This window comes from Molothrus ater, chromosome 16, assembly GCF_012460135.2.
Source record: "Molothrus ater isolate BHLD 08-10-18 breed brown headed cowbird chromosome 16, BPBGC_Mater_1.1, whole genome shotgun sequence".
Classification (NCBI taxonomy): domain Eukaryota; kingdom Metazoa; phylum Chordata; class Aves; order Passeriformes; family Icteridae; genus Molothrus; species Molothrus ater.
Window position 1 is genome coordinate 8,902,496 of NC_050493.2, and position 26,776 is coordinate 8,929,271.

Here is a 26,776-nt window from a genome sequence, read left to right on the forward strand (position 1 = left end):
AAAATTAGAAATAGAGATAGGGTTGTTGAGACAAGCACTATTAGCAACAAGCACTATTAGCAACACAAGGATTCAAGAGGAAAAATACCACAGTGGAAAGTTACACAATCCTGAAATGAGCAAAGCCTAGTGACCTCCAGTGAGTTGCCACTGCCACCACATCAACAGAGCAGTGACCCTGAGTGGATGCCCACAGCTTTCTTGATGCTTCTTTGGCCAGCAGACTTCAGGTGCTTTGTCAAGGGATGGAGACACACTAATGCCTAATCCAGTGAGTTCTTAGAAGGCTAATCCAGTGGGTTCTTAAGAAGGTTGTTCTTTTTTTTGTTAGCCAGTTATTGCTTTGTATTTTCAAGCTGTGTACATCTGATTTGGGGAATAGCTAATGATGCCCAAGGCACCCAGAGAAAGCACAGAGAGGTCAGACACGTCTGTTAAAATAAGCAAACAGCAGATTTCTGGAATATCTGCAGTGAGGGAGCCTCCACAGCCAGTCTGGACAATCAGTCCCAGGGCTCGGGCACTCTCAGGGAAGAAGTTCTTCCTCGTGCTCAGGTGGAACTTCCCGGGCATCAGTTCCTGCCCGTTCCTCCTGTGCCACTGCTGGGCCAGGGAGCAGAGCCTGGTCCCTGCTCTGAGCCCTCCCTGCTCAGACCTTCACACGTTCACCTCACGGCTCCAGCGTGGCTCACGGGGGAGACTGTGCGTGTCCTACCCGAGTTTGTGTGCGTTTAACTCGGTTTTCTGTGTGTTTTACTCGAGTCTGTGTTTTACCCAGCTTCGTGTATGTTTTACCCGGGTTTGTGCGTGTCCTACCCGGGTTTGTGCATGTTTTACCCGGGTCTGTGTGTGTTCTTTCTGGGTTTGTGCACGTTTAACCCGGCTTTGTGCGTGTTTTACCTGGGTTCCTGCGTGTTTTATGTGTGTGTATGTGTATGTGTGTGTGTATGTGTGTGCGTGTGCGTGTGTGTGTTACCCCGATTTGTCTGTGTTTTATCCGAGTCTCCGTGTGTTGTACCCCGGTTTGTGTACTTTACCCGACTTTATGCACGTTTCACTCCCTCGCAGCGCTCCGGACCCGCCTCACGGCCGCTGCTTTAAAGGAGGCGGGCGCGGGGCGTTACGACGGCCGGCTTTGCGGCAGCGCGCTGCTTTGCGGCGCGCGGCGGTGCCTGACGGCAGAAGGAGCGGAGCGGGAGGAGGGAGGACAACAAAGGGCCGGAGGGGCCGCGGCGGCGGCGGGCGCGGGGCGGCGTGGCCGGCGCAGGTGAGGCGGCCCGGGGGGCACGGCCGGGCCCCCGGCAGCGCGGGGCTGCTGCGGCAGCCAAGGGCCGGCCCCGCGCGGCACGGCCCGTCCCGCGGCCGGAGCTGCGGCCGTCTCGGCCCGGGACGGCCGGAGCCCCGCACCGCTCCGGGGCCGGGGGGCGGCCTGGGGAGGGAAGGGTCGGGCTGGAAGCGCCCCGGGAGCCTCGGGACAGGGAGGGCAAAGTGCGGGCGTGTGTAGGTAATGTCACCCTTACTGTTTACAGTTATCGTTTCAATTCCGAATAAACCGCTGCTATCAAACACATGCGAAAGTAACGTACTTTGGAGTTGTAAAACTTGATGAACTTGGTATTGTGGGCAGCATAAATTTTGGATAGCTAGAATTCGGGTGAATAAATATTTCTGCTTAAAGGAAAAAGTAAAACTTCTTTCGAGGTTGAAAACAATGCAGAGGTAAATGTAGTGCCATGTAATGTGTTCTGTGGTTATTGTGTTTAACATTAAATACAAAAGAACCTGGAGTGTACTCTAATGAATGCAGCACGGAGTTGGAGGGTAAAATGCTTCATTGCTAACCATTGTTTTTCTGGTACTCAGCTTTAGATTGCTTTCTGGTTCTGTAAAGCTAAATTGATGTGCAGTGGGGCAGCTTGAGGATTAGCAGAAGTACTTGTACGTTATTTTAATAATTTGAAGCTCTGTTTAAATGCTAAATACCGTGTGCTTAATACCGGGCAGTTGTGTATAGGTTTTGTTAACCAGTGGAAAAACAGTGAATATACAGTTCACTTGTCACAGCCAAGTTCAGTTGCACCTGTTGTGTATTTACAGTTGAGCTGTTCTTGCCCCCTGGATCTGCTTTCTAGGAGAGTGCACTGAAAGTTTGGGGGTACTGTTTTGTGTCAGCACCTGTGTGACTCCTGCTAATACCATAGACTTCAAGGTGTTTCTCAGACTGGTTCTTCTGTGCTGTGGGTCACGAGGAGCATTTCTATATTAAAAAGGAGTTAAGGCCATGGCCATAGGCATAATTAAGTTTAACACAATTAATGCAATTTCACTGACAGAGCAGTAGTGGAATTCTCAAGACCACCCTGATTTTTCTCTATCTTGCTTTAAAGGTTATTTAAAGCATGCTTTTTGTTTTTTTCCTCTTAGCAGGTGGGAAGAATGAAAGGAAGGGGGGATGAAAGGATGTTGAACCTTTTTGTTTGGCTGTATGATGGAAGGAAACAGGACGGAGAACCTCTGCAATAGATCCTTGGGATGGCTTCAGAGACAAGAGAATGATGCTAAGCCATGGCTCTGGAAGCTTTCTGATTGCTTTTCTGCTGCTGAGAAGGCTTTGCCTTGTAGTGCAAAAACGGTAATTTCTGCCTGCCCTGAGGGGGTGCTGGGGCTGCCAGTGCAGAGGGGCTGGGGGCTGACTCCAGGGGTGTTACTGACTGAGGGGGTGGGGAGGGAAGGAGGAGGAGGAGGCAGCAGCTGCCAAGGTGAGTACAAAACCTGCCTGGGGGTTTGGGGCCTTGGGTTGTGTTCGCAGCTCTCACAGCAGTGGTGGTGAGAAGGAGCAAACTGCTTTGCTTGTCAGGCTTTCCTCTCCACAGCTGTTGGGGATCATGCAGCTGGCTGCCCAGAAGGTGTGTGAGGAGCTTCTGGGGAGCTCTGCCAAGTTATTGCTGAAGTGGAGTGTGGAGGTCATGCTTCCAATTCATCTGTTTAGTTTGGAAGCAAATTTAGCTCTCTGAGTTATTATGTAGTAGCTACAGCAATTGTGGATACTGTTCTTCACAAGGTCTTACTTTTCCCTTGTTTCCATTTCTTTAAATATTCCTTTAATGTACATAATTCTATGCATTTAAGATGCAAAGGGCTGTGGATTAGAAGGAGTAGTACAACACAATTAGGTACTTGAGCTCCAACTGTTAAGGAACACTCTTCACATACATTTCATTGAAGTAAAGACATAAGAGAAATGGATGAGCATGTTGCTGTTTTCATGTGTTGAGGGTTAGAAGGAAGCTGCCATAAAATCTGGAATTTAGGATATAAATCAGTTCCAGACAGATTTTTGGCCGAGTTTATCTTCATGAGATGTAGCATCGAGTACAGAGGAATGAGTAATTAATTGTTCATTCTGTATAGAAGGAAATGCATTAAATTCAATTTGAAAAATAAAAGTTGTTCAGAAGTTTTGTAGCAATGTTCTGTCCAGGTTACCTCTGCTGACCTTGACTATTCTGTGCTTCTTTTAACCTTGCTTGGTTTTCACTGCTGGCATTTTAAAAAACTCTCTTTTTGTCTGTGCATCTTGATGTCTTAAATCAGAGTAGACAAAAACCACTTACTTATTGTGAAACTTTAGCCTTCCTCTGCTCTATTACCTTCTTGATGTAATTTCTATTTTTTTTAAGTTGTATTCTTTTAATACATTACTTTCACAATTTTAATAAAACTTTTACATCTTTGTTCAAGCTAAAATACAATGACTTATGGATCTGCAAGTTGTGAAGCTGTTCTCTCAGCTTTAACCTAACAGTTTTCTGCTTTTCTGATTCTGTTTTGTGGACTCCTTGCTGTTTGGTTTGTAGCTCTCTAGGTTTGTTGTTTCCAAAGTCCGCTGATACCAGTATACCTAGGGCTGGCACATGTAACTGGCATGGTTCTCTTTAATATTTTACATGTTCAGTCAGTAAGGTAATAGTAGTCATAAAGATAGCACTTTAAATCTAAAATCATAATAGTCTAAAAATACCTGCTTCTTACCCTATAAAATCGTTTTATTCATGTACCTGAATGTAATTGAGCTTTCATTTTCCAGAAAGATTACATGGAGAACAAGAAAGCTGCTGTAGAATTGAAGGATGCTCCATCTCCTCATGCCGGCTCTAAATTGTTTCCAGCAGTGCCGCTTCCCGATGTTCATCCTCTTCAGCAACAGCAACTACAGCTTTCTCCTGGCCCCAAAGTAAGCTGCTGTGCTCATGGCTCTGACTCTTCTTGCACTCCACAAATGCATTGTGGTGGTGGTGGAGGTGGGAACCTGATTCACCCTGGCACAATATTAGACTCAAAAAGCACTGGGACGATAACTTGTCAAGTAGGGTCGGGATTTGCTTATCAGTCTGCATCTTCACTGAAGAACCCTCCAGCTAGAAGCAATTTGGCAGGAATTTCCAGTGAGTTCTCTGGTATGTGTGTAGAAAACAGTGTATCTTCCTGTCAGCATCTGGCCTGTTGTGGAAAACTCCATTTCCAGCCGTGTCACGGTAACGTGCACAAGCTGCATCAGTTCCCAGCCCTGCCGAGCTGCCCATCCTCCTCTGGCTATTTCCCCTGTCCCGAGTTCACCGCGGGGGCTGCGGGGCACTTGGACGAGCACGGGTCACAGCCGGAGCTGCCGCCACGCGTGTGCGCCAACCCTCTGCACCTAAACGTGGTGCCCCCCGTGTGTCTGAAGGGCTCTCACTACTGCACTGACTGCTTGAGCAAGGTTTGTACACCACACCTTTCTCCTTCCTTACTCTGCTGCGTGGTTCGTGTCCAAATTGTAGCTTGAGCAAAACACCGGCTGCTGTGGGTGCGGCTTGCATCCCCCTGGTTGGTGATGCACGGTCCAAATGTGCAGACAGCCTTTTTGGAGCTGAGCTCTTTCCTGAGGTAACATTCAGTGCAATGGGAAGACAAAAGAGCTGTGACAATGTTCTTGTAATGTACTTGAGTGGAGTTTTAACTTCTTTCAAATCCAGTCATCTCTTCTTTACAGCTCCAATTAAACTGTTCCATGGTAGGGACTCTGGGAAAAGGCTAACAGCAGTTAAGATGTACCCTTGGGCACCTGATCAATAAAGAGCCATTTGTAAGTCAGGCAATACATCTTATGCCTCAAGGATATTCTAGTCTTGGTTTGGTGTGATAGATCTTAGTTCAGTCTTCCCAAATTTGTAATTTATACTTCAGTACCAATTTAGTAAAATTCAGACCTTGTTAGAAGTGTGCTTGAATATTACTAGGCATTTCTAGTGAAATAATATACTCAACTTTGCAATATCTGTTAATTAAACTTCTAAGTTTAAGTTTCCAATATAAAAGTGAGTTATATTTAGTTCATTTTAATGAACTAAATGGTCAATTCAGCATTCTCACATGGGATTATCACACTTTCTACTCTCCATGTGCAGGTTTTGTATACTAGGTCTTTGATTTTTGTTTTGGTTTTTTTTTTTTAAGGATACATATTAGTAGTACTTAAAGGTGGCATGTCTTGATATGTTGAGTTTAGTAAAATCTTTCCTTGCATTTGGAAATCTAAAGATGAATATGCTGGGATAGAAGCTTCCTTCATGCCATCATACTGTTGTTAATTAGCATTGCAAAGGAAATCTGAACTGGCATTTGTTGCAGAAAGGAAACCAAGTGTTTGTAGCATGGAATAGCATGTGTAAACATTGTATACTAAATAAACATGTATTCTGAAAATTGTCCCAACAGCCAACCAGGAACAGCCTAGCTGATGCTGCTAAAATCTGGCCAAATATTCCTCCTCCAAGTGCACAGACTGCACCTGTTCCTATCCCAATCTGTAATGGCTGTGGAACCAAAGGAGCAGGAAATGAGAAGAGTTTGATACTGGCAAGCAGCCTTGGCAAATCACCACAGAAATATGGTAAACCACATTTGTTTGAAACTTCCATTTAGTGGATGTTCTCCTTTTAGATGCTGTTACACAGCAAGAGTGCTCTTAAATTGCACTATTATCTGGAAACTTCTATAAAGTCATAGAAGACTAAACAGTAAAAAAATACCTTGTCTCTCTTTTGAAAATTCATTACTTGGTTTTACATGTTTTGACTATTTAGCCAATTTACTGTATTGCTCATAGAGAGTTTTAATTTTACTATTATTGTTTCTACTGTTTTAAGAACTAGAAAAAGAAATTCTGCTGACTTGGAAGTTATTTTGTTCTGGTGATGTGTAAAGAAATGATCTTCAGCCATATTTGTAAAGCATTTTCATAGTCTAGTGTCTGTTGTCACTCCATATGCAATAAAGGTGTAACGTTTAAAATTCTCAAGTGAAAAATACTGTATGAAATAATTGCTTGGTCTTTCTGCAATGTTAATACTGCTTCAACTATAAAATTGTATCTAGTATAAGAGTTATAAACTTTAAAGTCACAGAATATTAAGAAATTGAGAGTTTTACTGTTACTTTAAAACTGCATCCATTTTAAGGTGAGATACATCAATCAAGTGTCTTTTACCAAATGCCATTGCAGTGAATCTTTTGGGTAACCAACTAACATACTCACAAACAAATATGATTGTCAGGTGTGCCTTGTTTTAAATTCTCAGCTAACATTAATTTGTAGCTTGTTTTTGAACTATGAGGATTCTGTGTTGTTTCTCATGTTTCTTATCAAGTTGTTTTGTGGGGATGGAATGGTTATATAATGTTAGCTCAAATTTAAATATATTTTCAGAGTGCTGAAACACCAGTTTAGCCTGCAGTAGCAAAAATTCTATAGCTCACTCTCCTGAGCTGTAGGATACTTCATTATTTCAATGTTGCCTTGATTTTCTCTAATCACCATCATGGTACTGATCATCTCATCCAGTTTTGTTTAGATTTCTTATCTAATCCACAATGTAAATTTGAACAGCTTCCATGTTTTGCTTCTGTTACTCATACAGCACCAAGTGTTACACAACTTCAGACTTTTTTCTGGCATTTGGTATTTTTTTAAAATACATTACTTGATTGTTTTAGAGCTTAAAAGTAAAGTCAGAGTTGTCTTGCATCTTTATCCTAATCTGACAGTGACTAAATTTTTGTTTAAGACCGATTGTTTGTTGGATTCCTTAAGAAAGTTAAACTGAATTTGCATTCCTGGGAATGTTGTTCATAAAACTTCCCATGTGCAAAGATCATACTATGCTAAGTTTAATGTTTTCAGTATTTGGAGATAAAAATGAGCTGTGTTCTTATGCCTACACAGGGTCCCCAGAAGTTGCAGTAACAGGCCAAGTTCTGGAAAATTTGCCCCCCATTGGAGTCTTCTGGGATATTGAGAACTGCTCAGTTCCCAGTGGCCGTTCAGCTGTGGCAGTTGTGCAGAGGATTCGGGAGAAGTTTTTTAAAGGTCACAGAGAGGCAGAATTCATCTGTGTGTGTGACATCAGTAAAGAAAATAAAGAAGTTATTGAGGAACTAAACAACTGCCAGGTATCCAACCAGCAGTGTTGGTGTTCTTGCTTGAGAGTTTGTGTACTTTGAATGTGCCAAGATTGATTCACATTCATTAAAGCTTTATTTGCTCCTGTGGGTTTAGTGTATCTTCAGTTTATGGGTGGGGTCTCTAATACTCATTTCTTTTATTTTTGCTGCTGTGATAGTTTTTAAAAGTGAATCTGCAGTCTGTTATCTGTGGGTAACTGGTTTAGCTTTAGTTCTAGTTTTCACTAGAGTGTGTTTATCTTATCCAGTAAAATGTGGTGGTGTGGAGTTTTTCTTATCCTTCAAATCTGTGATCAAATGATTAACCTAAAAGAACTATGATTCTTTGAAATTAACTTTTTTTACTTTGTTGGTGAATACTGTGCTGATTGGTAAGGGTACCTGTAGATCAGTGCTATTGTTTGGAGTACCTTTAACACTACATATATTTTCCATTGATACCTTCTGTTTCTTGGTATTTTTTAATAACTTTTTGTGCTGATTTCTATGTCAGAAATTTCACCCTCTAAATTGCAGATATGTTAACAGGTTGACAGTTTTTTGGAATGTTTTTGAGGTGTATGAGTCCTTAATGCAGAACAGCAGAAGTCACCCCAAAGACATTGCTGAACAAGGGTTGAAGTTTAGTGCTCACATCCCTATGTATTCTATTCTGTGCATGTGTGCATTAATTTACCTAAATGAACAGTGCATGCAAGAGCTTGTATTTTAATTTTTTTTAATTCCATTGAAGTAAGCACAGTTCACATTGAAGCTTTTCTGCAGAGTGTATTTATGTATTTCCACAGGTGACTGTTGCACACATCAATGCTACGGCCAAGAATGCTGCTGATGACAAACTCAGACAGAGTCTGAGGAGATTTGCTGATACACACACTGCACCTGCCACTGTGGTTCTTGTGTCAAGTAAGTGTTTGTGGTACTCAGCTACAGCGCTGGCTTCAGGTCCTCTCTTCCATAGTATTTTTACATATGGCACTATTTTGATTTCCAAGGGTGGTGTTTCAGCTTTAACTGAACTGTTGAAGAATTCCTAATGTCAGTGGCAGCAAAAGAAAAGCAGGGACAGTAAGATGAGAACTTGGCTCAGTTCAGTCACTGCTATGATTTGCTGCCTTTTTGAGTGTCAGTAGGTATGTGTGTGACTACTGTCTAAAGTTAGCTTCAGCAGGAAGCTCATAAATTAAAACTCATGGAGTTGTATATATGGTCTGAGCAAAATGTATGTTTTTAATTCTCATAGCAGCATATTCTATATTATATATCAGTTAAATCTGCGATCTGTTCAGCTGTTGAAGCTAAACAAATGTTTGCTATAGAAATACCCAGTACCAGTCCAGTGCCCTGCTGATGAATTGCTACAAGCTGCTGTTCAAAGGAAGCTCTTGTCTTGAGACTGAATGTGAACTGCTGATTTAAATAATGGCTGAGAAGCCTTGTAGCTGTTGGTGCTTTTTCATTGGAAATTTCCAATGAGAAATAGAACCTGTTGAGTGAGATTTATGGTTTTTTCCTTCAATCATATGTTTTAGATTTTTCAAGTGTTTCCTTGCCTGTTTCATTTTCCCTCCCTCCAGCGGATGTGAACTTTGCTTTGGAGCTGAGTGACCTGAGACATCGCCATGGTTTCCGAATCATTTTGGTACATAAAAACCAAGCTTCAGAAGCACTCTTACATCATGCCCATGAACTCATTTGTTTTGAAGAATTTATTTCAGACTTGCCACCAAGGTTACCACTGAAAATGCCGGTAAAGATTTTAATTCTTGATGCAGCAGATGTTTTCAAGTGTCAAATTGCAGTTTTTTGTAATTTAGGAGGAGAGCAGGCTGAAATTACGTGTGTTAATTATGATGGGGAATGTCTCCTGTGGATTTGGCCACTGTCTGTATGTCAGTTGCTACCATGTGAATGTTTGCTTTCTGCTTTCAGGCAGGAAGAGTGAAATACTAAATGTTAAAGTAGCTAACTATAAAGTGAAATAGTAAAGGCACATTCTTACTAATAACTGTTTTATCAGATAATGTATCTTACTTGCTTTTCTTTACCTTGCAGAAAGTTTGGGTAAGAACTTAGTTGTGCATTAAGACATCTTAGTGATGCATTCTTAAGTTTTGAGTGATTGTGCCTGTTCTTGGATTTTTGCCTTCCTTGGTGATTCCCTCTGGATATGTTGTGGTGTCTTTGTACAGCACTCATGACTTTTTTTTTTCTTGAAATAACTTCCTGACCTATGCTTTCACATGCGTGTACAGAATATATAGGTTATTGGATAGTTAACAATGGTACCTTTTCATCTGGAGAATTGATCAGGGACTCTGTAGTCTATTCTGACTTTAAATTATATTGGAGATGGAAGTTTGAGGATCTACTTTGGTATGAGAGTTTTTCAAACAAATTGAGTGCTGCAAAAGGAATGACTTGGTGATGGGACGGGGGTGGTGGGAGGGAGGGCACAGTCACCAGAGCCAGTGTTAGAACTATTGCTTTTGAACCAGAGGGTGTTCTGGCATCATGAAATTTCAACCTTCCTCCCTTTTGACAGGCCTGTCATACACTGTTATATGTCTATAATCTGCCAACAAACAGAGACAGCAAAAGTGTCAGCAATCGCCTGCGGCGTCTGTCAGACAACTGTGGGGGGAAGGTGCTGAGCATCTCTGGGAGCAGCGCAATTCTCCGCTTCCTGAACCAGGAGAGCGCGGAACGGGCGCGGAAGCGAATGGAAAATGAGGATGTTTTTGGAAACAGGATTGTAGTGTCTTTCACTCCCAAAAACAAAGAACTCAATGAAACAAAAAGCTCCAGCTTTGTGGGAACTGACAAGGTCAAGTCTCCCAAAAAAGTTAACAAGAGCACGAAATTGTGCCTCCTCAACAAAGATTCAAATGATCAGTCTGCTGGTACCAAAGGCTCTGCTGGGAGGGGATTCCAGGTTCATGGATCTGTCATCAAACCCACAAATGTCAAAAGTTTACAGGTATTGTTGTTCTGCCTTGTTCCCTATTCTTGCTTTTCCTTGCGTTCAGAGGATTGTTTCTGTTACTGCTTGAACTTGTCAGTCCTAATAAATGAACAACTGTAATGTGTGGTGACATTCCTGAATGAGAGCTGTGTTCATCTGCTTGGGAAACAGGCAGTTAATGTGAGGGTGGTTGTTGTCCCCCCTCCCTGCCACGTTTTTGTCAGTTTGGAAATGCTGCTGGTACTTGCTCTCAAATTCTAGCCACTTTTGACATTTGCACTAGTGATGGGTAACATCTAAAGTGATCCATTTTGCTTATTTTAAGGAGAGGTAGGGTTAGACCTACAGTGTAGCAAAACATTTCAACTAATTAGCACTTTACTGTCTTCTGCCACAGAAAATCAAAAATTCCTTGTTATGACATACCAATGAAAAGAAAGAAAAAATGGTCAGCTATCTAGCCTTCCATCAGAAAGAAGGCCTCTGGCAAGGGATGAGTGGTGCTTTGATGCTGACCTTTTTTATGTGTTTCACATAGGAGCTGTGCCGCCTCGAATCAAAGAACGTCAGTAGAAATACTGAAAACCAGCAAGAACGTTTAAGAGAACAAATTCCTTCTCCTCAGAGTAACTCCAATGCAGCAATTTCCGTGTCTCTGGCAACCAAAAAAATGGGAGCAGGAGAATCATCCTCCAAAAATAGTCAGAAGTATGTTTAAGAATAAAAAAGATGTAGACATTAGTAACGTATTTTTTTAATATAAATCTGCAACTTGATGTTTTCTTCTTTTTCTTATATTTGTAAATAGAAAAGAGACCTCTGCTTCCAGGAGCATTACCAATTCCCCTGTAGATAAAAAAGACAAAGATGAAACTGTATTTCAGGTCAGCTATCCCTCTGCTTTCAGTAAGTTGACGGCTTCAAGACAGCTCAGTCCTTTACTCATGTCTCAGAGTTGCTGGTCATCTCGGTAAGTGTCTGTCTTGGGAGGGGAAGTGAGATGTCATCAGTATATACATTGATTATTTACAGCTCATTTGCTTGTGCTGGAATTTGTTTTTCCTGCACATGTGTACTGGGAAAATCCCTCTTAGGTCAAGTGCATAAATACAGGCACTTGTGCCTATTACCTGATTTTGAGATGTATATATCAGAATTGTGCAGTTCCTTCAGCTCATAAATATTTTTATTTTACCCAGGAGTATGTCTCCCAACCTTTCAAATAGATCATCTCCACTCACATTCAATGTAGTGAATCATACCAGTGGTACAGACTGCCCTGATCCCTTTGCAAATGGTGCAGACATTCAGATCAGCAACATAGATTACAGATTGTCCAGAAAAGAGTTGCAGCAAAATTTACAAGAAATCTTCTCAAGACATGGAAAGGTAAAGGCTCAAATTCTTTATTAAATCTGTTTTTATATAGTTCCTGTATATGTATTTAGGGGTGTGGTTTTAGGTTCAGGTGAGCAGAAAGAGAAAGGTTTTGGAGCAGGACTTTTAAATCTTGTTAAAAGGATGGATTGTGGGTTTTTTTTTCATTAATAAGACTAGATAACCACTTGTACTAGGATTTTAATTTGTGTGTGGTCTTCATAGATCTGGTATTCTGAAGTTTGTTATATAAAAGTCTTACTAAGTGGCTCATTAGTATGTTGGGATGAGACTTAAAGGTTATCCTGTTAAACCTTTAAGCTGTAGAGAGAAATTCCTAATGTCAGCTTAAAAATCACAGTAAAAACTGTTTTGAGTCAGAAACGATCAAAAGCAGGGGAAGTGTGAATTGGTAAAAAGCAATTACGGAAGGTGAGGTCAGTGGTCCTATTTCTGTCTGATCTGTGGATGACATTTTTCTGGCATAATCTTTACATTGAAAGATGATTCTTGTGTTAATGAAATACCATGGGCTTGTCTTAGTCCAGGATCACTGTGCCTGGCTCTTGTTTGCATTGCCCTGATGGCTGTGGTTCATCACACTCCCTTCCATTTTCTTCTTGGCTCTTGGCCATAGCAAGACTCTGCTCTGGTGGTGACTTGCCTTGGGTTGATGTTTTGCTGTAAATGTATGAGGTGTTTTCTTCCTCTCAGGTAAAAAGTGTGGAGCTCAGTCCCCACACAGACTACCAGCTGAAGGCTATGGTTCAGATGGAGAATCTGCAAGAAGCCATCAGTGCTGTCAACAATCTGCACAGATACAAAATTGGCAGTAAGAGGATCCAGGTCTCATTAGCAACGGGAGCTGCTAGTAAATCACTCTCTCTGCTTAGGTAATAAGCACTTTGGCATCTTCCTAATTGTCCTAGCATGTATTACTAGCTGAGAGAGGATTTAAAATACTGCTTAAAGGGATAATAGGAAAGTAAAGCAAAATCTGTTGTGTGACCTGATGAATGTGTTGAATACAACTAGGCTGGTTTTTAGTTTAAACATTTAAACATTTCTGCAGTGTTTATATTTTAAGCTCCATCTGAATACTCTAGATCTCTGTTTAAGAGGGTTTAATAGATGTGCTGCTATTCTTGCATAATACTGATACCTTTAACTTAATTTGTGCAGCTGAGTTAAGATTACACTGGGCATCTTTATTTCTTCTTTCTTCCAAGAAAGTGTGCATGAATTTAGTTTTTGAGGGTGGGTACACAGTTGGAAACGCCAACAGCATTTCATTTGCTACCTGGAACATGATACAACTTAAGAGTGCTGATGCTAGTGAGAATACAAGTATTTATTTTTATCTTACTGAAAGAAAGCATTGGGAAAGAAGTTGTCATCATTTATTCACAGAATGAAACTATTCTACAATTATGTAGTACTTGTCATTGTATAATTTGCAGCTTTATTTAATTCTTGCCTGTTCAAAATTTGTAATGTAATAACCAGGCTGTTAACTGCTAATGCTGCAGCTTTGTTGCATTCTATAGATGCTCAGATTTTGGCACCACCTATGAAAGCTGCAACTCCTTCAGAGACATGACCTGATGAATTACTAGAAATGTTACTACTTGTGCTCCCTGATCTAAAATGACAACTTTTGTACTGCTGGAATGGAAGGGAACACACTTTGTCCTGTTTTATGTATAGTTCATGAACTGTTTCTGTGAATATCTTGCTAATTTAAGCTAAGTCTAATAACAGCAGATTAATTTCATGCTAATGCTGCAAAACTTCTCTTACAGCTCAGAAGCAATGTCCATTCTGCAGGATGCACCTGCTTGTTGCTTGCCTGTGTTCAAATTCATAGAAATCTATGAAAAAAAGTAAGTTCCTGGTGGTTTCCTCTTCAGTGCTTCTAAAAAAAAAAAGAATCTGATCATGTATGATTGTTTGCAGTGACTTTGATTAGCAGAGTGGAGAATTATGGATTTTTGTTCTTAGTTGCTGCAGCATACTTTGTACCCAGAGGCAATTATGGCAAAACTGTATTGCCTTCTTATTGCAGGGGTTCCATACTGTTGGCTCCTTATCACAAAAGTTCCAAACCTTCTTGGTGTTGCTCATGGGCAGCTCCTCAGAGCACTGACTCTTTTTTCTTCCCAAAGCAGCCACTGACTCCAGTTCCCTTCTCACCCAGCCACCCCACTCTTTTATAGCATCTTCTTCTCATTGCCTACACCTGTGGCCTGTTAAAGTCAGGCCTGCTCCTAATCTCTGATAATTGGCCCAGCTGCCACTCCTTAGGGGTGAGATCACTTTCTACACTGTCTTTATTTTCTTATATTCTATCCCCCTACAAAACTGGCCTTTTTTAGGGGTGTTTACTTTCAGTATTTTACTCAATTCTTCTGCATTGATTGAATAGGTTATTTACCTTAACATTCTGCATTTAATAGTTTCTAGCATATTCCTGTTTATTAAGAGGCAGATGACAGCACTGCCTTAGCTGCCTTTATAAATGCCTTTATTTCAATGCCTCCCTGTCAGGTTTGGCCGTAAGCTGATTGTGTCGGACCTGTACAGACTGACGGACACCGTGGCCATCCGTGACCAGGGCAGTGGCCGGCTCGTGTGCCTCCTGCCCAGCAGCCAGGCCAGGCAGAGCCCCCTGGGATCCTCCCAGTCACACGATGGCTCCTCAGCCAACTGTAGCCCAATAATATTTGAGGAGTTGGAATATCACGAGCCTGTTTGTAAGCAGCATTGCCTGAATAAAGACTTTATGTAAGCTGTGTATAAAATATTATAAATATTTTAAATATTTGAACAGTATTTATAGTGAGCCAGCATATTAAAGTCGAGGTGTGTGTTCTCATAATGTGCTCTAATCACTCCTCAAATGCTTAGAAGTATAAGGCAGAAAGTAGTGAGATGGGCCAGGGGATTTTCTAGACAGTTCTCATGGGTTGGTGTGTCCAGGTAAGATGATTGTGTTCTAGCACAGCTGCCAGGATTGAACACTTCTTTAATGGCAGCTGGAAGGTTCCCTGCATTCCTCTGGTTTTGTAGGAAGGTTATACATACTAGAGACTTCTATTACCTGAATTTCATTATGTAATTGTTGCTGATTTTGTCCTCCAGCTATATTTAGTCAGTGATTCATAGGGAGTTGCAGGTTTCTTGAAGCCATGTATTAAGTTTTTTGTTTAATTCAACAGCTGCCAGGTTGTGCTAGTAGAGCAGTTATTAGGTGATTATTGTTAACTGCCTGGTATGTGCTGCTAAAATATAATTTTAAAAGTTTATTAGGTAATAAAAATATGATCTTCTAAATGTTACTTCTGGAAATTTGCTGTAGCTGTATTCTTTTTGGGGGAAAATTATGAAAGTTGTACTGTATTACAAGTGCTATTGTCACTAGTAGCAGTATATTATGGGCATATAGTATAATGCTTAATATCTACGTGAGCACAGATATTAGGTTAAAGCATAAAAACCTGAATCTCTTATTTTTGCAGTGAACATGAGTTTGATCCAGATTCTTATAGAATTCCTTTCGTGGTTTTGTCTCTGAAGACATTTGCTCCCCAAGTTCACAGTCTTCTACAGACACATGAGGGTACTGTGCCTTTATTAAGGTAAAGTATTTTAATTTCTCTTTTTAGTAAGGTCTGATAGGTTGAAGATTTAAAACTTTTTGGGAATTACCTGTTGTATATAAACTCAGTTCTTACATAAAATGGTATCCTTTAGAGCAAATGAATACACTGTGAAGTGATCACTTTTAAAAATCTTGTTTAGCAAAAACAGCACAGTTATTTAAAATACATATTTTATGAAGATTTCTGTAATGCATCAGTAAGGTATTGAAATATTACTCATGAAATGTCTCAAAATACTGGTTTTAGGACAGTTATTATAGTGCTATTTTAGTGTATAATGGAAGCTTTTTTTGCCTCCATAGTTTTCCTGATTGTTACATGTCAGAGTTCAATGATCTTGAAATGGTGCCAGAAGGCCAAGGTGGTGTTCCCTTAGAACATCTGATTACCTGTGTTCCTGGAGTTAACATTGCCACTGCCCAAAATGGCATTAAAGTTATCAAATGGATACATAACAAACCACCACCTCCTACTGCAGGTAAATATTCCTGCTTAAAACTTTTCCCTTAACTAATTTTTTTAATGCTAAAAAATTAGGCTAATAAGTTCTGCTAATAAATAACATGTATAATTGTTTAAACTTTTTATGAGGAGAAACTTTCAGCTTGAATATCCATACTGTTCTCCTATGCTGTAGCTTCAATCCATAAGTAAAGTGTTTAGTGGAAGAGTACTTGTGGAAGGTACCATAACATGACTTTTTTGTTTGTAGATCCTTGGCTCCTGCGTTCCAAGAGCCCTGTAGGTAATCCCCAGCTCATTCAGTTCAGTCGAGAAGTGATAGATCTGCTCAAAAGCCAACCATCCTGTGTCATCCCTGTCAGCAAATTCATCCCAACCTACCATCACCACTTTGCCAAGCAATGCAGAGTGTCTGACTATGGCTATTCCAAATTAATGGAGCTGCTGGAAGCAGTGCCTCATGTGCTGCAGGTGCGTGATGTGCTGCTGGCCACTCTGGCCTGGGGAATTGTGGCTGCAGCCATCTCAGTTCCTGGCTGCTGTTGTAGAATAGGTGCTGGGCAATACCTAGTGCCCCTTGAAAGAGCTGGTTGACTCAACTTTGGGTGTGTTCTTTCTTGTGATGCTGTTTCTGTGCTCACTCTTGCAAAACAACTTCTGGGGAAACCTCCGGAATAAAGTTTGAAGCTGCTTTTAGCCTATGGCTGGTGCTTGGGTAAAAGTTTTTAATTGTGCTGTGTGCAGCATAAGAACATTTGCAAATGCTGAGTGCTCATGAGTTGGGCTGTGTTGCCTGTGGCTTGAAGGGATTTCTGTGAGAAATAAGTCATGTAACCTTATTACAAAACTCCTGTGGTCACATTCACTTACAACTTTGAGCAGCAGTTGGTTGTAGATTTTTAAATAACCAATACAAATGTGCAGAAGTTGCAGTAGCACTCATGGATGAAGTCTTGCATTTCTCCAGGGCATAGTTCTTATTACAGAAAGTGAGTGGCCTCATGAGGCTCCATTCCAGATGCTGTCTTTATTACATTCTTTTTCTATCCTACCTATACTAATGCTGGCTTTTAAATGCTGAGGGTGCTGGATGTGAGTGACCAAATCTGGTTTTCTTTCAGATTCTGGGCATGGGTTCCAAACGCTTGCTAACGCTGACACACAGAGCTCAGGTGAAGCGCTTCACTCAAGATTTACTGAAGCTGCTCAAGTCCCAGGCCAGCAAGCAAGTTATTGTGAGGGAATTCTTGCAGGCTTATCACTGGTAAGTTACCCTAATGAAACTGTGCAGGGCCTGTCTGTTAATGGTGATTTAATACCTAGTGCAAGAGGAGTCAGCCTGTAAAATCTCAAAACTGTGGCAATAACATTGCCTTTTCATTGCAATATGGAAGCTCACACTTCCAATGAAAACAAAAATTAAAAGCTCTCTGCCATATTTTATTCCTTGCCTTAGTACTTTAGGTTCATTTTACTTCATTGGGGTTGGAAATGGTGTTATTGTATTTCATTCGTTTTCTTTGAAGCCATTGGATTTAAGCAAGTAGGTCATGGCACATTAACATGGACAGTAAAGGGAAAACTTAGCTTAGGCTTTCTTCAGAAGGAAATACAGAATGAATAGATTAACTGCCTGGACTTACTTTTACTGCTTTAACTGGATCTAGCAGTGGCAAAAATTAGGAGTGATACCTGTCTGGAGCCCTCTGTGATAGCATCCTAAAAAGTAGGGTTTTATTTGGGTTTTTTAAACAACCAAGATTGATGTTTTCTTTAATAGGAAGATAGAACTTAATAGTTATGTGCTTTAAACAAACCATGGCATCCTGGAGCTACCTGTGAATCTACCTTCACATGTGTGCTGTAAATCATGCGCCATGGAAATTTTGCCATTTCCACTCTTGGCAAAAATACATTATTGGTTTTTTATAAATCTACTTAATGTAGAGTCAGCACTGGCCACTTGTTGAATAAGAATGTATGTGAAGTGTTCTGGCTCCTGAGAGGTTTTAGTTGGAAAAGTGGGAAGAGTAAAACACATATTTAAATACACAATTACAATACTGGGAAGCTTAATATGATGTTTTCCAGGAGATGGTCTCTGCCTTCTCTTGAGACCTATTCTTGTTTAAAAGAGATATGTTTTATGGCCGTAACTATTAAGCAAACATAGAGAATACTCTGTCGAAGTGTAGCCAGCTGGAGCTGTATGCACAGCACAATTACACGTTTCCTAAAGCACTTAAAACCACTGGTTGAAATGTACAGCTCTTTGTTACACTGATTGTTCACATGACCGTGAATCTTACTTCTCAGGCTAGAATGGATTTCTAGTATCCCTTTGTTTCCCAGGATGGTATTGCCAATATGGAAATTGTCCTTATGTTTTTTAGGATTTGAGGCTTACTTTCTCAGCTCACCAAAAAATGTATTTTTTGCCTCCACAGCATGCATTAATACTTATATTGCACACAATATTTTGAAACTTTCAGGTGTTTCTCTAAGGATTGGGATGTTACTGAGTATGGAGTGTGTGAACTAGCTGATATTATATCAGAAATTCCAGATACAACCATCTGTTTGTCACAGCAAGACAATGAAATGGTGATTTGTATTCCTAAAAGAGGTATGTCCATGAAAGTTTCTGTGCTGTTTCTAAATAGATACAAGCTTTAGTAACTCAAACGTGTAGGAGTGACTTGGATTTTTTTATAATTGTGTTTCTACCTTTATAACTAAGTTGCAAAGTTCTAGCAAATCAAGAATGTCATTCTCCGAACACTTAAAATAGAGCAGGAAAACAGGCAGCAGAAAACATAAAATAATGTTACTACTTCTGCATGTAATTGTGCTTTCTGTGGAATGATTAGACAGTGGATTGTTTTCATACAGGAAGAAGCACCAACATATTTGGCCATTTCAAAACCTTCTAAAGACCTGATAACCTGACTATTTTGGACTTTTAAATATGTAAGCCTAGTAAAGGTCTCAGTGGTAGAAGAAGAGTGACTTGGTATAATACATGACCATGCTGAAAACCAGCCATTGTTTGTTTATTGTATTCTGCTGCATTTCATAAGCATGTTGGGATGTAGCTCTCACTTTATTTTTTAATTTTAGAGCGTACTCAGGAGGAAATTGAAAGAACCAAGCAGTTTTCCAAGGAGGTGGTGGATCTGCTGCGGCACCAGCCCCATTTCCGAATGCCCTTCAATAAATTTATTCCATGTTACCACCACCACTTTGGGCGCCAGTGCAAGCTCGCTTACTATGGGTTTACAAAACTACTTGAACTCTTTGAAGCCATACCAGATGTCTTACTTGTAAGTTCCAAATCATAACATGGACTAAAGCATTTTTCTGGAATGTATAGAACTGTTTCAGCAGGGATTATATTTCTCATAAACTTTAGTTGAGTTATAAACTCTGCACCTGTAATGTTTAGACAGCTGTATTTAAGAAAATCTTAATGCTATTTTGGTAAAATGCTCTGTGGTTTTGCACACATTCAGGAGGCTGTTTGTTAACAAATTCAAACAAAATTCGGTGTCTCAAAATTGGAGCTAAGTTTTATTATAATTGTGTTAAATTTGCTTCAAAAAAGTAAACAATTTTGCTGCTTGTTTTGTTATATTTCGGACAATAAACAGTTTTGCTTGCTGTACAAACAGCTTTTGAGGTGGCTGAGTCCTGATGCACAGCAAATCCTGCAGGCCCTGAGTTTGAACTGCAGCTTGCACATTGCTGAGGTGATTGATGCAGTGTGGATGAACAAAGTGTCTCTTGTGTTCTGTAGGTGCTGGAGTGTGGGGAGGAGAAGATCCTGGCGCTGACAGAGGTGGAGCAGGTGAAGGCAGTGGCTGCCCAGCTGGTGAAGCTGCTGCGGGCACAGAAGGACAATTCCCTGCTGCTGGCAGAGCTGCTGCCCGAGTACAGCCGCACCTTCGGCTACGCCCTGCGCCTGCACGACTTCGACGTCAGCTCCGTGCCAGCCCTCATGCAGAAACTCTGCCACGTTGTGAAGGTACCCCCTGGCCCTGGCTGCTGTCCCTCTGGAACCTGGGGGGGGTTGTGTTGTCACTGTCGTATTTTCTGAGAAATCCCTTCGCCAGGATTTCTTCTCCTGGGAAGATGAGAAGCCTCAGAGAAAAAACAATATTATCTCATTTGCTGCTTTGGAATGGGGTCTGGAGATTGTTTACCAACTGGTTATTGTTTGATTGGTTTCATGTGAATTGTTTTTACTTAATGACCAATCACCATCAGCTGTGTCAGACTCTGAGGAGTCAGTCACAAGCTTTTCATTATCATTCTCGTTAAGCCTTCTGTCTGTATCCTTTCTGTATTTTCTAGTATAGTTTTAGTATAGTATTCTTAAATATATATCATAAAATAATAAATTAGCCTTCTAAGAACATGGAGTCAGATTCACTCATCTCTCACCTCATCCTGGGGACCCCTACAAATACCACAGTTGTGTTAAGGAGTTCTCTGTCTCACAGGACATGGCTCAGTACCTGTAATGAAATGTTTCTGGAGCACAGCATTAAGTCAGTAAGGGGAAATTACAAGAGGGTTTTAAATGTAGTTTCTATATTCTTATGATGTTCTCTTTGCTCCTTTGTAACCTTGCAGCATTCTCTGGGAATACTCATGTTTATTTAACAAATGATAAGTGAAAGATTCTATTCTAGTACTTATTTTAACAGTACAAATTGTTTTTTCCCCCCACCTGATTTCTACCTGTGAAAAGGTTTTCTGATAACTGTAGTAGTTTTCAGTCTTCTAATTGCTTTCAATTCCTTTACTTTTTTCTTTTTTAGCTGTGCTTTGAGACTTTGACTCTGAACATAAATACATAGGTGGTCGTCTGTGCCAGTGGAAAAGAGAGGCTGCAGTTACATGGATGTGGGCACATTGCTTTAGTTGCTCCAGTTTTGTTGACTTAGCAGCTGGTGTTAGGCTGGAGCTCAGGCAGGACCAGCTGGCTTGTAACAAAGAGTAAAGTCATACCTGCCAGTGGGCAGAAACAGCTGCACAGCTGTACAGGTTGTGTGTATTTAAAATAAATATTTGCATGGAATAGGGTGCTTGATTTTGTGTGTCTTTTGCTAGGGGAATATCAGATACAGCTATGCTCAAATAAACCCCAGCTATACATCTCATTTTTAATTCGGTCTCTTCCGTGTCCCTAACTTCTTTCCCAATGAATTCTTCCAGGTGGTTGACACAGAATCTGGCAAGCAAATTCAGCTGATAAATAGAAAATCTCTGCGGACTCTGACTGCCCAGCTGCTGGTCTTGCTGATGTCCTCGGATGGAACATCCTTGCTCTCTGTTGAGCAGCTTAAGCAACATTATGAAACAGTCCACAATACTTCACTTAATCCATGTGAATATGGATTTATGACCTTAACTGAACTCCTGAAGAGTCTGCCTTACTTGGTTGAGGTGTGTAAGCTCTTGCCTTTCTGGTATGTTTGAAAAGCCATTGTGCCTAGAGGCTCTGGAAGTGTGTGCTCTAATTCTTTCTCCTTTTTTTTTTTTTCTTTTTTCTGCTAGGTTTTTACCAATGGTGCAGCAGAAGAATATGTCAAGCTTACAAACCTGTATGTTTTTGCAAAGAATGTGAGGTCCTTACTTCACACCTACCATTATCAGCAAATTTTTCTTCATGAGTTCCCAGTAGCATACAGCAAATACACAGGAGAAGTGCTGCAGCCTAAAGCATATGGATGCAATAATTTAGAAGAGCTCTTGGGAGCAATTCCACAGGTGTGAAGAACTTGGTTTTGCACAATTACATTGAGATTTCTGTATGGATTAAAAGTAGTTACACAACCACAGTTTCTGTTGGTTGGAGTGACTTACTGGAATAATTGCCTTCTTCAGAGAAGCTTATACCAGTTGTACTTTTAATACACTTCTGAGAAATCAGGAAAAGAAAATCAACCAGCACACATGTTTTGGGGAAATTTTGCTTAAGAACTGTTCCTAGTAAGGCTGTAAACATCCCTGGCATCTCTGAGTAAGAGAATTGATTTTCTGCCTGTGTGAGTGAATGGTTGTACAGTACTGAACCTTCATTTTGATCAGAGTGCATTATTGGGTTTGGTAGTGAATTCTGGGACCTTGTCACAAGTGCCATGTTCTTATCATCCACATATCCTAAGTGCTCTGGGATAATTCTGTGACAGTTTGTGGTTTGAGTATTTCCTTTAAGTAAGCCAATCTTTCTGAAAAGTGATAAAAAGGAGTTTAAACATTCAGTTTCATTCACGTTTATTTACTGTACTTTCTGGCACTATAGTTTGCTTTTGGTATCACTTGCTTTGAGCCTTTACTTGAGTAGGGTAGTACCAATCAGCAATGTGCTTTAGGTTACTGTTGGAAATCATGTCAGTACAAAGCTGGATGAAAGGCAGTGAGCAAATGCTTTGAGCTTAGCATGGGCTGATGTTCAACTCTGCTTCCTTCTTAATAGGTGGTCTGGATTAAAGGACATGGCCATAAGAGAATTGTAGTCCTGAAGAATGATATGAAAAGTAAGCCATTTCAATTTTGAGTAGTATCTTAATCTTCCTTTATGTGTTTTAAGAGGCAGCTTGAGTTAACTAACCAAATGAACTTGCCTTTTTGTAGCTCGTTTTAGCTCACCTAGTTTTCCCCCTGCTGATCATGCAGATGATCATGGAAATCAACTTGCTGACAATAATGGACATATTATGGAGACCCAAGGATCCACTTCCTCAATGGAACTAAATCTAGGAGGGCCTAGCAATGGTAATGCAAAGTTGGTTTATATAAGGAGTTTATTGTTTTAGGGGAAATAAGCAGAATAATTGAAGCAGCTTGTGGGAAGGTGAGTTAGTAAATGTGAACTCGTGTAAATATGCATTTTTGGCTTGAAAGCTTGTTGAAATTCTCTGAGTTTGTGGTTAGGCTTGTGTTTGAGCTGCTGGTCTATAAATGTGTGTGTGTGTAGGGAGAGAGCTTCTGGGTAGTGCTTCCCAGGGATTTGGTGGAAATTTAAGTCTATGGACATGAAGCTAATGAGGGATGGGGGGTCAGCAGCAGCTTCTGCTAGGAGTGTTTCATATATTCTGATGAGAATTCACTTAGATGCTCTTGATGCAGCAAATGAATCTGAGATTAATTAGAATTAATTAAATTAGGTTGGTGTTAGCATAGTTCTGAAATTCTCAGGTTTGCATCTGGAGACTTTGCCTGTGACAGTAGTGACACCTTCACAGCTTACAGATGCTCTGAAAGATGTTCCCTTATTTTTGTAGTTTCTAATCAAACAGAGCAGGAACTTCTTTGCCTCACAAACACATCTCCTGTTGATCTCCTGTGTGAGCCAGTCCCTTCCTGCCTGCCATCTCCCCAGCTGAGACCTGACCCCGTGGTTCTTGAGTCTGCAGACCTCATTCAGTTTGAGGAGCGCCCTGCACCTCTCCCAGGTAAGCTGATTTGAAGCTTCCCTTTGTTGCTTCAAATCAGGCTGATGAATTCTCTTTGAGTATTTTATTGCCTAATAGCAGAGAATTTTTTTTTTTTTTTAAAACAGAGCATCAGTAAATTGATTTGTCTTGCTTCTTTTAGAGATAATGATTTTAACAGAAGAAGAAAAACAGACAATTGTTACCACTGCTCAAGAAAAGCTGATCTCTGGTTCTGTGGTGTCTGACACCACAGAGAATGCTTCAGTGCCTCCCTGCCAGTCCTCTGAAACCCAAGTAAACAAAGAAGCAACGGACAGCCCAGCCAAAAAGCAACACAAAAACAAGGTCAAATTGGCAGCAAACTTCTCACTTGCACCTGTAACTAAGCTTTAACTCTTTCTTTTTAGTGTGAAGGACAAATACCTATGGACTGTGCACAAAGTAAAGCTGTTTGCTAGCCCATGTGTATTTTAATGGAAAACCTAGAGGAATTAATTTGTATTTAATGTATTCTGTGAAAATTTTGTTCCTTTTACACTGAACACAGCTGTTAGCAGAGCAGATTTTTTTCTATTATTTTGAAAAAAAATCTGGCATTTGTTAAATTATTCTTAAATTTTACAGTTTTTCATAAATGTGTTCAGTAAAAGCAAAATATTAATTCAATAAACACGGAACAGATTTTATTTTCTTTAAGCCTTGTTGGTGATGTAATCATACATGTAGCATATTGTATTCTATAGGCTGTTGCTTACTGGTATTGTTTCAGACAGTATTAATGAATTGCATGATTTGTCTTTCAAAAGCCTGTTGAGAAATTTTAACTCACTGACCTGGGATGACAAGAGTGAGGGGAGCTGATTGTCCTCCAGAGGGGAAACTTGTTCTCTGACCTTTCAGATGACTTGTAGCTGCATTGGAAATGCTTGGCTAAAGATGTCTGTAGGAGGCTGTGGGTCTTGTGTAAAACTTGTTTTAAATGTGTTTTTGCTGTAGCTTTCAGTTCCATTTAGGAGCTTTCTAGGACACTGATGCTTTACCCTTCCCTCTTATTTAGTTTGTCTGGCATGGGTTTGGTTAAGGGAAATAAATTCTGTCTTGATGTCATGAGTGTAAGATACAGACACACACATTTTCATTGTGTCTAGAAATGAAGTTAGGAAGATTCTGAAATATGCATCTAATGCATAAATTACAGATAATGGAGCAGGTCTTATTAAAATGGCTGGTGATGGAAGGCATTGATGCTATTTCCACCTGTAAGGAAAGTTCTAGCTACATGTGGAAATGCTAAGGTTGTTCTGCTTAACCTTGTTTTCTCTTTTTAAGCATGTTCAGTAAATGGGAAGCTCCTTTGATGTGCTGTCTTTTAGCTGTGTCTGTTTTTATTCTAAGACTTACTCCTAGTGTTGGCAGCTTTTTGAATTCGTGGTATCTTGTGTTGGCTTTTGCAAGGGCCAGCTTTGGGAGAGAGGCTGAGTCAGTGGATGACCTTAACTCTAGTTAGCAGAACTGTCCAGTGTGTGAGACTTTCTACCCTTTCTGGGTAACCATGGCATTTACAATGGGTTGTATTTGCCAGGCAGCAAATAAATGCTTGTAGTATTGAAAGAACCTATACTAGAAGTTTTCCACTGGCCAACTGAGTATTTTTTTTTAGATGGATTCTATTGTAATATGTAAGAGATGGAACACAGGCTCTAATTTTTCAGCCAGCAGCAGGAAATGCCACTGAACAATGGCTATGGACAGAATTTTACTAGTCAGATTTTGTTATAAAATCTTTTATATTTAGGCAAGTATTACCAGTAGTGAGTTTATAGCCATTGTAAGTGCAAAGAAACACTGGGAAGTTTTTCTGAGCATTATGGCACAGTATTTTGAGTCCACAGTAAACCTCTACAGACATACTGCTACAGAAGAAGAAATTCAGAAGTAAGTTTTCTTGGAATGTTTTCAGTGAGTTAAATGCAAGAAAATCTGCTTTCACCTTAACTTTGATAAGGTTGACAGTGGTCAGTCTAGATCTGTGTTTCAGGAGAGCATGCACTGGAGAAGAGACCAGCCTGGAATGGTATTTTCATGAGATGCAGCTACAAGTCATTTGGAGCACTAAAGAAAACCAGGTTTTTGCTTCAGAGGAAAATATGGTGTTTATCCAAGTAATGTGGTGGTTATACCACATATGGAGGTCAGCATATCTTATCTGGATTCATGTGTGATTCTGCTGAAATTGCTGTTTGAAAGTAATAGAATAATACTTTTGAGAAGTTGTGTTCATAGTGTAACAAAATAGCTAATTGAATTGCAATATATTTTTTTATCCAAAGGGTTAAATGAATGATGTGACTTACAGATTTAAAAGCATTGCAACCATGAAATTCTTTAATTTAGCAAATAAATGTACTACTTCAGATTCATGTTTGTTTAAAAGAAAAAATGTCACTGAAGCCCTCAATTTATGCACTATTTTTTCCTTGGAATGGGAGAGAGAAGAAAGACTTCTTTTCTTAGCTGTCTACTTTGTTTGGACACTTTCTTTTGTGGCTCAAGTGCTGTTTTGTGTGTTGGGACCAAACAGTTGTCAATAAAATTTTCAAGCAAGCATAACTCTTGTCCTTGTCTCAAGACATGTGGGGGGAAAAAACCAAACAAAAAACAAACCAACCTCTAGAATACTTAACTTGCTGTGTCATGGTAAATTTAATTATTGAGACAGAACAGAGCTGGTGTTTAGTGAGGGCTAAAGAAACATAAATTGTGGAGGTTGAAGCTTTTCCCAGATTTTGCAATTGAGTTGTTTGCAGATGCAGTCAGTGTCTCTTACTGCTCTCCATGCAAGGTCATCTGTAGGCTTTCTTTTGAAAAGGAGCTGTGCTATTTATCATGCTAAAGAGGAAAACATGGAGAAAGGGGTGTAAATCCAACAGGTGGATGTCAGGTGTTCCTCCTCAGTGTGTCTCCCTTTGAGATGTTAAAATTGTTGCAAATCAGGTCATGTGAACATTAATAAAGTTAATGAGTCACTTTTGAGTTGTAATGGCTTTTTCCAGCTTGAAGATGGTAATTGTTCAGGAACTACAAATATGGCAAATTTCTTTCACTGGAGTGTTTTGCAATTTAGAATCTTAACAAAACAAAAATTCAACTAAACTGAACTGTTTTGTCATCTCACAGCTTCATGGACAAAAGTAAAGACCTAGATGAGCTGTTCCTTTCTCTTTTTTGGGTTTTTTTTGGTTTTTGTTTTGTAACATATTCTCACTCAATAGAACTCTTAAGGGGAGTCTGCTGGAATAAATGTCAGGCCTGTTGCAGATAAGCAATCACTTGACCTTACAGAGTACTTGTTCACTAAACAA

The 26,776-nt window shown here is 40.1% G+C and overlaps 1 protein-coding gene across 2 annotated transcripts; it reads left to right on the plus strand.

The window, feature by feature from the left end:
• The first annotated feature begins 1,187 nt into the window (after positions 1-1,187).
• Positions 1,188-26,024, plus strand: MARF1 (meiosis regulator and mRNA stability factor 1). Of its 2 annotated transcripts, none has more exons than XM_036392318.2 (27): positions 1,188-1,267; positions 2,428-2,632; positions 4,088-4,759; positions 5,758-5,932; positions 7,265-7,491; positions 8,292-8,409; positions 9,081-9,253; positions 10,049-10,483; positions 11,007-11,176; positions 11,277-11,438; positions 11,668-11,857; positions 12,560-12,738; positions 13,648-13,728; positions 14,393-14,629; positions 15,364-15,483; positions 15,810-15,985; positions 16,220-16,440; positions 17,091-17,233; positions 18,462-18,595; positions 19,090-19,292; positions 19,766-19,993; positions 21,190-21,420; positions 21,532-21,744; positions 22,454-22,514; positions 22,612-22,752; positions 23,262-23,432; positions 23,575-26,024. In XM_036392318.2, the coding sequence occupies exons 2-27, from the start codon at positions 2,486-2,488 to the stop codon at positions 23,805-23,807; spliced, it is 5,241 nt and encodes a 1,746-aa protein (XP_036248211.1). In that variant the 5' UTR covers positions 1,188-1,267; positions 2,428-2,485; the 3' UTR covers positions 23,808-26,024. The 2 variants fall into 2 exon arrangements, with proteins under 2 accessions (XP_036248211.1, XP_036248210.1); XM_036392317.2 differs by having other exon boundaries at positions 1,194-1,267; positions 2,425-2,632.
• The last annotated feature ends 752 nt before the right edge of the window (positions 26,025-26,776 follow it).